This window comes from Bison bison, unplaced genomic scaffold (assembly GCF_000754665.1).
Source record: "Bison bison bison isolate TAMUID 2011002044 unplaced genomic scaffold, Bison_UMD1.0 scf7180017864498, whole genome shotgun sequence".
Taxonomy (NCBI): domain Eukaryota; kingdom Metazoa; phylum Chordata; class Mammalia; order Artiodactyla; family Bovidae; genus Bison; species Bison bison.
In genome coordinates, this window is record NW_011495057.1 from 10115318 (window position 1) to 10125497 (window position 10180).

Below are 10180 nucleotides of genomic sequence, written 5' to 3' on the forward strand. Positions count from 1 at the left end.
TAGGTCATCACAGAGTGCCAAGCTGGGCTCCCTGTGCTGTCAAGTCTTAGATTTCACAGAGATAAATTTCCTTTCTGTAATGCCAAGGATTAGGGCAGGGTTGGATGAAGAAAGAAACAAGATTTAAGGGACAATCCCTCTGCTATTTGAAGCAGAAATTAACCCACAGACTGCAGCTAATTTTCATCACAGTAAGAAAAACCAATCATCATTTTTAACCCATTCTCCTTGTGAATGAAGAAAAGGGAAACCAGAAACCCAGGATAGAATCATGTTCTAGTAAAAGATGCAGCAGAACCATAGGCTCCTATGGTTTTGTCCAAAGCCAGAGCTCAGATGACTTTATGGGTTAACTCTGCCACCTGAATTAGCAGTGATGTCTCCTGAGATAATTAGAGATTATTAGAAAGAGGTTTTGGAAGTATTTACATTTTGAATGGTTGAGGACTCCTGTTCCAAACCAGGAAGTAAAGAACATAATGTACACTGTATCCAAAAGTAAAGATCTATAAAACAGCTTCCCTATGAGTCTGACCAAGAATAACTCATTATTTGGGAAATTCAGTAATGAAGTAGCAGCTCCTTGACACAGCGATAGAAAGAATGGACTAGGAAAGCCTGGCAGTGTCTCACTGTTGCCAAAACTGTGCTGGCTTTTTAATTGTTAAGAGATAACTGGTTAAAACAAAAAAAGGAAAAAAAAAAAAAACCCAGAGATACTCGTTACAAAGTGGGTACTATATCTTATTAATTGAACATACATATATATAATAATTCTAAACTATCATATCTTTTCAAAATGTTCCCCAAAATGAGTACAATCATCCCACTATATACATGAAGAACACAGCATTTACATTTAGTTAACTGTCTATTTTAGATCTACATTTACTAGAATTCCTTTCTTTTCATCAAGCTCTAGTATACTAATCTTTCATATTATAAGCTGCAAATAACTAATCTGCTGATTTATTCTTACCTTAACCACACACAGAACTCCTTCATTGGTTTGGGAATCTGTTACAATTTTAAAATTTCCATCTTCATTACCCTTTAAAATGGTATAATTGGCCCTCCAATTAGCAGTATTAATTAAGTCCTTATCCTGAACGGCAACACGTAAGATTTCCACATCAATTCTATTCTCCTCCACTGATGCCACATACTAAAATAACAAAAAATGACAAAAGAAGTTTAATTAGTAACTCTCACAAAAGCAGAACATCATGTAAAGTAAGCCTGGCTCTTCTAATTTCCAAAAATTATGTTTGAAAAGTGTAAGTGAAAGTTGCTCAGTCGTGTTGGACTCTTTGTGACCCCATGGACTATATATACCGTCCTGGCCTTGAGTGGAGTGGAGTGGGTAACCTTTCCCTTCTCCAGGGGATCTTCCCAACCCACGGATCAAATCCAGGCCTCCTGCATTACAGGCGGATTCTTTACCAGCTGAGCCACAAGGAAAGCCCAAGAGTACTAGAGTGGGTAGCCCATCCCTTCTCCAGGGGATCTTCCCGACCCAGGAATCAAACTGGGGTCTCCTGCATTGCAGGCGGATTCTTTACCAACTGAGCTTTCAGGGAAGCCCAAAACTATATTTACGTGATTTTAAACCCTAAGTCCAAACTACTTAGATATGGCTGGGAATACTTCATTTGAAATCATGGGGCATGAAGGGAGATGTGCATATTTAGCAATTAACTCTGCCTTTTACATTTTCTTATATTAAAATCACACACTTACAGAAGAACGGGTGAATGTTGGCAAGTTGTCATTCACATCTTCAATATTAATGATGCAAATTGCAGTTGTCTGCAAACCAAAATACTGACCATCCATGTCTTGCACTTTAATTTTCAGCTGGTATTTATCAATTAGCTGGAAAGAAAGTAAGAATTTAATTACTGAGTGAAAGTAACATTATAAATGAAATCATAACTTATTCTATAATTTTCCCTGCATTGAAAATTTAAGAAGTACACTATTAGACTTTATAGTTTTCATATACTGGCAGAGGAATAATTTCCACATACTAATTTTCAATTAATTTATGCAAATATAATAGTTTCTCAAATTTAAAGTGCTACTCATAGAATCAAGTTGGTTTCTGCATTACTTAACAGAAAGAAAAAATATTGTCATAGCCACTTAAAATTGCCTAGTAATTAATCAAAATCTTTATCTCCTATTCAAAGTACATTCTTACATTCAAAAATACATTAACAGTGACTCTATACCAGTCTTATAATAAAGCAATAACATATCCTCTTGTAAAAGTGGTGGATTTTAAATATTTACTTGACATTTATTAAAAGATCATTAAATTAGCATAAGAAGAAAGTTCTGGGGCTTTGTAAAATTTTCTTTTTTCTCTTCATGGAAAATAGTGTCTTTTTTTTAAGGATTTTCCATTCTTTAGAGATTGCAGACTCATCACTAGTTTAAGTGATGAGTCTTTCTTGAGATACACAGATAATGGTCTCATCTGTCACAAGTATTGAGATATTGAAGGATTAACAGCATCTCTAATAATAATGCCACCTAGACTGAACATTAGGAAGCTTGGGTTCTATTCCCAAGTTCAAAAACAGCAAATGTAATCTTTGGCAGTTGGGAAAGTCTTTTCCCTTAGTTTTCCTCTTCTGTAAAATGATAATAATAACATCTTTGCTAAGTAATTGACCTTTTATAAGACAAAAAATATATAAAATACTTCCTAACCTTCCATCTAGAATAGTTGCCATTCTCTTAAAAAACCAAATTGAACCGGGGTCTCCTGCATCGCAGGCAGATTCTTTACCAACTGAGCTATCAGGGAAGCCCTTTCCTTCCTTTAGACTTCTTAAACTTTCTAGTCCTCATGCACTGGACTCAATATTACCTAAAATAAAACTATTAATAATATTTCTCTCAATGGCTATAGTTGTTACACTTCTGATTTTTCCTGATTTACTCCTCTCTCATAATCAATCACATATGTAGAGTTGAAACAATTAATGGTCTTCTTTTATTCAAAATTTTTAAAAGCTCAGACTAGTATACTTCTAGGAGGAAATATGGATTCTATTTGTAGCAAACTATGATTTATTGGGAATGATCAACTGGCAGATAACACAAAGACAGAAATGAAGGTTGGGACTTAAATATCAACCTATCATTATCTTCAGATGGAAGAAAAGTTCTGATGCTTAAAGAGATTAAATCGTGGAAGGCCAACAGAAAAAAAAATCAGAAACCTGGGATCAGAACGTGAGTCCAGAGCTTTCTTGGGTAAAAGAACTCTAAGACCCCTTCATTAGTCAAATGTTCTCAAGTGTTTTATCAGAATAATCTATTTAAGACTCGACGATAAAAGAAAATTTGGTTTATAACCTGCTCTTCCTGAGCATCCAAATTCCATGAAGAATCTCTATAATCTGTAGACCTGTGACAGCAATCCATTCATTTAGCAAATGATACCCCATTCTTCACTGGCACGTGCATGCATGCATGCTTGCCCAGTCGATTCAGTGTCTGACTCTTGTGACCCTAGGGACCATAGCCCACCAGGCTCCTCTGTCCATGGGATTCTCCAGGCATGAACTCTGGAGTGGGTTGCCAGTTCCTACTCCAGGCAATCTTCCTGACCCAGGGATTGAACCCACTCTGCATTACAGATGGATTCTTCACCCCTGAGCCACCCAGGAAGCCCTTTCACTGGCACAGACTCATTTTAAGAATGTATAAATTATAAACAGTAAAAATGAATTAAAAATAAAAATTAAAATAATAGAATTAAAATAATAAAATTGAATTTAAAAATTGAAATTTTACTTAGGAATGTCCTTGCAAATGCAGTAAAAATGATCAATTTTAACCACTGTTATTAAATCTCAGCCTTCAGTCCACATGAAAAAATGGGAGGTATATATAAAAGCCCTTCTGCATAATATTATACGATTTTCTTCCAAGGAAAAGTACTTTCAGGATTGTTTGATTTAGAAGCTAAGCTGTTTTTACATAAAAGACACCTAAGGTTATTCAATTTGGGATCTGGAAGACATTTTGACGTACATAAGGCAAATCTGTCACTTAAAGAAAAGGCTATCTGATGCAAATGATCGACTGGAGCTTTCAAGCAAAAATAAGGATTCTAGAAAACTTTTATGAACTATTGTGGTATTAATGGAGATGAGTAGGAGATTGTTTTAATATTGTTTAATTAAATGTGTCAATATTTGGAGGATCTGCATAACTCGGTGAGCCAGTACTTCCCATATGACCAGTGCATGATGTTACAAGACCTCACGTGGTAAATAAACTAGTCACTTTTAGTACAAGACAGTGGATCCTGATGTGACAAAGTATGAAAGTTCACAGACAAGGCTTCTTAAGAGTGCACACTGCAAAAAACATTTACGAACCTACCACCTGTCAAGCTTTGGTGTAGTATATCAAAGAAGACTATCCACAATGATCTGGAATTACTATTAAAACACTCCTTTCTATTCTAACTTCAGGTCATCTTGGATTTTCTTTATATACCTTGACTAAAACGATATAGCAGACTGAATGCAGGATATATGAAAACTAATCACTCTTACATTAAGTCAGGTATTAAACAGATTTGGAAAATGTATAATAATGCTACTCCTCATTCAATTGTTTGTTTTGGAAATGTAGTTATTTTTATAAAAATATTATTTATATTAACATGTAATATCTTAAATGGGTAAGTAAATATATATTTTTTAACTTCTATCAGTTTTAAACATTTTTGGATTAAACAGTGATAAATATAAGCCACATAAACAAAAGCCTGGAATTGTCAATAAAATTTAAGACTGTAAAGAGCTCCTGAGACCAGAAAACTTGCAAACCACTTCCTTAATCCATGGGAGAGGAAATGAAATTAATACAGAGTTTTAGGAATCAAAGAGAAACCTGACAAACACATATTACTATATTTTAAAATTAAGGATTATAAATGTAGGAAGTAGGCCAGATAAGTACTATAAGAATTCAAATAAATAAATGCTAACAGTTGAGTAACAGTTGAATAACAAAATGAGTAATTACTAAACTAGGATAGCTGCAGGGACAATGGATAGATGTGAATATAAGATCATTGTGGAGCTAATATCAACATGCTTTGGAAAGTAATTTGACTTGGAAGAGGAGACATCAAATACAATTTTGAGAACACAAAGCCAAGGTGAAAATAGAAAAATCACTAAAGGAAAAGAATATTCTAATGTCATGTTAACTAAAAGCATGGGAAAGAGAGCATGTTCAGAAGGAAAGAAGAATTCTAGATATCCTGCATCTTAGGTAGCTGTGAAATGTTCAAATAAGAATTCCTGTCAGTCAACTGAAAATGTTGAATCAGAGATCAGCAAGAGATAAACTTTCATTTAATCTATGTAAGGGGAAAATGTAGATGAGATTGCTAATGAAGTTACACAGATAGAAAGAGAAGCATTGTTATCTGTAGATAAGAAACTTCCACAAATTCCAAGTTTTACTGTACAATTACAACATTTCTTATTTTTTTCCAACTACAAATATGTTTATATTAGGAAATTTGATTTTATAAATCATATAATTCAGGAGAGAATGAATTAGCAGTTCAAAATCAGCATGCTGCAAGATTAATGACCTCCATCAACCTACCTAAAATAATTTTTGTTAGATTCACAATATGCTTTTCAAAAGCTTATCTGCAGGTGATAATACAGAGAAACATAGGTACTACCAAAAGAGCCAACTCATTAGAAAAGACCCTGATGCTGAGAAAGATTGAGGGCAGGACGAGAAGGGGACGACAGAGGATGAGACAGTTGGATGGCATCACTGACTCAATGGACATGAGTTTGAGCAAGCTCCAGGAGGTGGTGAAGGACAGGGAAGCCTGGCGTTGGCATGCTGCACTCCATGGGATCGCAGAGTTGAACACGACTAAGTGACTGAACAATAACAAATCAGGTTTTATTTGTTAATATTTGTTACCTCTCTGTCTAGCTGAGATGACGATGTGGTGATCACGCCTGTAGTTGGATGCATAGAAAAGAGGGTGGGTAATGCTGGAAACTGCTCAATGATGGAGTACTTCAGACGCGTGTGGAGTGTGTCAGGCTCATCTTGGTCTGTTGCACAAACCTGTCCCACGGTAGTACCTACATACACAAAAATCCTCTTTACTTTCCAAAACCTTTACAGTTTCAACTTTCCCTTTGACTCCTATCTATCACAAAAAAGTTTCACACGACAAAATTAATAATAAGAATAGCATTTGTACATTTTCAGGATTCCATATAAAGTATCACTTCTTTTTAAATATCCCAATGTTCCAACATTTTGAAATTTGGTGACCATATCCATATTTACTACGTTTACTGTATAATTTTATAAATGTTGATAATATCCCCCCATGGCCTTAGTATTTCTTAACTAAAGAATTCCAATTATTCTTTAAGCTTTTTCTATTTATAAGCCTGCACTTAAATTGATCATATGGGTCAGTTTTGCTCTGAAAATTCTTAGCTTACTTAGATCTTTCTAGAGGAAGACTAAAAATCTAATTCTAACTCCTAGTTGAAATGGTCCATTTTTCAAGAGATTAAGAAAATTTATTCTCCAAGACCTTTTTAACAATGCCCAGAATGCATGTGTGCATGCAGGCTAAGTCACATCAGTCATGTACAACTCTTGCGACCTATGGGCTACAGCCCAGCTGGCTCCCCTGTCCATGGGATTCTCTAGGCCAGAATACTGGAGTGGAAAAAAAAAAAAGAATACTGGAGTGGGTTGCCATGCCCTTCTCCAGGGGATCTTCCCGGTACAGGGATTGAACTCACATATCTTACATCTCCTGCCTTAGTAGGCAGGTTCTTTACCACTAGGGTCACCTGAGAAGCCCAGTGATGCCCAGAATACAGTCTATCATTTAATCACTATAGAATATCAGCAGGTCTCTTCAAGGCTAAGACTTCTACTGCTCAATAACTTCTTTTCAGAAAAAAAATATTCTTAGAATATTTAGAAAATATGGCCTCTTCAAAGTATTTATCTCACACAGAAAGGCAAAATAACATTGAGGCACTGTGCTTGGCATTCAAGGTATACTGCACTTCACTTAACCTTGTGTGTTAATATCTCATGTTACAGATGAAGAAACCAAAGCTTGTCAAGATAGGAAACTTGCCCAAGGTCACAGCACACAGCTAGCAAAAGGCAGAGTAAAATGCCTCCCAGAGCCACCCGTCTGGCAAGTCCCTTGCTCTTGGCAGCAGGCTATGCTACCTCCCAGTGGCCAGAATGAAAGTCAACTAATGAACGGAAACACTAAGTTGCCGTGCATTGCCAAGGTGGGGACTCACCAACTTTGCTGTTTTCAAAAACTTCAAAACTGTAACTTGTTTCTGTAAAAATTGGGGCGTTATCATTTTCATCCTCAATTCTGATGACCAAGGTCAATGGATATTCTGGAGTATATCCATCCGGAGTTGTTGCGAAGGCAACTAGCTGTGAAGAGAGTAACATTGAAAAAAAAAGCGAAAATAAATTATGGTTCAAACTTGCTTATGCTTTGCCTTTCATTTGGAGACTGTTGAGCATCACAGTGTGGGTTTTACCATTTGTTACTACTTTTGAATGTGAGCATAATCTTAATGCCACAAGAGATGGCTAATTTCATGGTGTACTATAGCATTTTATAATATAGCTAATATAATAACATAGATAAATTCAGTTTCCTCACCATTCTGTATTGTTGTTCATGAGTATAATGGTTATTATTATTATTTTCTTGAAAGGATCCTGAGAACTATTTTGTTTTGCTTGAAAGTTTCAAGTGCATGTATTTTAAATACAATTCTCTGGATCTTTTATAACTGAATTCTTAGGATTCCAAACTCCCCAGGTGCAGTCAACTGAGATACTATTTTATTTTCTAATTAGAATTTTAGCCATATTGATGGCTATATTTAGATAACTGTCTTCATAATAATTGTTTAATTTAAAAAGGGGAGTCAGAAATGGACCAAATGGCCATACATTGTGTCTAGAATGCAATTGATTCTTTTGATCATACAATATCAATTTAAATTCCATATTATCTCCTAACAGCTGTCATAGAAAGAACAGACCATCACAGGTACTTAGAAGGCCATGTCGTAGTAATTTTAAAACTAAAGAATTAATTCATCCAAAAACATATAACTAAAGTTGAGTTAGGCAAAATGACCAGTTCCTGTGGGAAATTCAATACAACATTAGGTTAAATTCTTACATAGTAACAGTCATCCCACAATGGGAGGTTGCCTAGATGATGAAATGCCTTGTTATCCTAGTTAAGCACTGTCCACACTCCTTACTCGCTCACAAATTAATTGTCTCTCATTGCAAAGGTTCTGAGGCTTAACTTCAGAGCTTGACTTATCTCCTATGGTATCACTCTCAGTACCATAAAGAGGTTCACAGATCTTTTCTGCCAAATAAATAACTACTTTCAAAGTGGTGCTCTTTTTTCTTTTGAAAACAGAAATAGTAAAACCGTAATTCCCAGAACAATTTAATAAAACTGAAGACTATTTATTTTATAAAATTCTTTTTGCTTCCAGGCAACTATCAGGTCCATACAATACTACCAGAGCACAGATGAGAAATTCAGGAGACAGAAAAGAGTAATTGAATTGAGGAAGAGAGGCAATATAGCCAAGCTTAATGTTACTAACACAATATGTAAACGTTACCTCAAATAATGGATATGTTTCACGATCTATAGAAGCAGTACAAAACAGGTTTCCAGTATCTCTCTCTACATAAAATAAATTGCGAGGTTCTTTGTCAACTCCAGGCCCACTTATGGAATAGTAAATAGTGTAGTTTTGGGCTGTATCAGATTGAATCTAGAAAGTAGACAATATATACATAAAAGACAAATTTTGTATTTCAGCAAAACTTTCATCTACATATTTACGCAATCACATTGATATTTTCATTACAATAAGTAATTACCCCCTTTAATTTATTACTATATATGAATAAAAGACAGCAATAGGAAAAGGAAGCCTAATAACTGAGAAATTCAAGAGCAAGGCATGAGGAAAATAATGAAGTAGCACCTTAGTTTTCCAGAATAACTAACGAATACTTTCAAAGGCTACAGGTACCTACATGGATCAAGCATTCTGGACTTTTCTTGTCTTAGAAAACAAAGTATTCTGAGCATGAAAAGTTATCCTTTTATCAATTGTTTTAACACCTGAAGTTTTATTTTATCTAATGTAATATTTGAGACACTGGATTTAACGTATACTGTCTGCAGGGCAAACATCTGGAAAGTGATTTCCTTAATTAGTTTTCATTTCTCAGCATTGTCTTTATTATAGGGGTTGAACAGGATGAAAAAGAGTGAAAATATCTTGGTGAATGTGCTACTTTGATATTTGATTCAAAAAGAAAATTTTCTCTGGGATTTCCCCAGTGGTCCGATGGTCAAGACTTTGCCTTCAAATGCAGGGGGCACGTGTTCCATCCCTGGTCAGAGAACTAAGATCCTACATCAAAAAACATTTTTTTCCAAAGTATTTTCATCCTCTTAGTAGGATCCTGACTACCTATCAGAATGACTAACAATTATTTTCAAAAAAATTTTTTCCCAACTTTAAAATGCTCTTCTCTCGGTTGCACTGTATTTATTGGTGGGCTCTAAATAAGGTATCTCTCTCACCGATTAAAGAATTGGTGGAAAAGAAACCTAAGAGCTAGACTGAATGGTAGTGACCACTGATAGTGGAGAGAGGCACAAAGATTTGCTGAGGTTCCCACTGAAAGTTAAAAGAGAAAGAGAAAATGTGGACCCAGTGTGATTTAAACAGTGAACTCGAAAAGAAACCATGGAAAGGTGTACCATCTTTCCCTTTCATGGCATTTGACTTTTTATCGACAATTTCATCCTTTATTATGGAAGATGTTTGCGGGTTTTCTAGACTACGTCCAGGCTCTGAGATACACTTGAAGATATGAAAATCCACTGAAGAAGCACGTGTTTGAGAGTGCTAGATGGGCTTCACAGCTTTATAAATGGCTTTTGCATGACTACAACTGCAAAAAAGTTTAGGCAGGTATAGAGAGATGTATTTATACCATATATTGAAGCATATGATAGACACACTCATTCACTTATATATTCATATATACA

At 35.2% G+C, this 10180-nt stretch overlaps 1 protein-coding gene across 3 annotated transcripts in view; it reads right to left on the minus strand.

Moving 5' to 3' along the window:
- The window catches only part of DSC2 (desmocollin 2), a 38691-nt gene that overhangs the window by 16826 nt on the left and 11685 nt on the right, over positions 1 to 10180 (minus strand). For all 3 annotated transcript variants that reach the window (XM_010828959.1, XM_010828958.1, XM_010828960.1), the window contains exons 5-9: positions 8730 to 8885; positions 7356 to 7500; positions 5986 to 6152; positions 1741 to 1875; positions 980 to 1165 (exon numbers count right to left, since the gene is read on the minus strand). In XM_010828959.1, coding sequence (XP_010827261.1) covers positions 980 to 1165; positions 1741 to 1875; positions 5986 to 6152; positions 7356 to 7500; positions 8730 to 8885 — 789 coding nt within the window. The remainder of the gene's footprint in view (positions 1 to 979; positions 1166 to 1740; positions 1876 to 5985; positions 6153 to 7355; positions 7501 to 8729; positions 8886 to 10180) is intronic.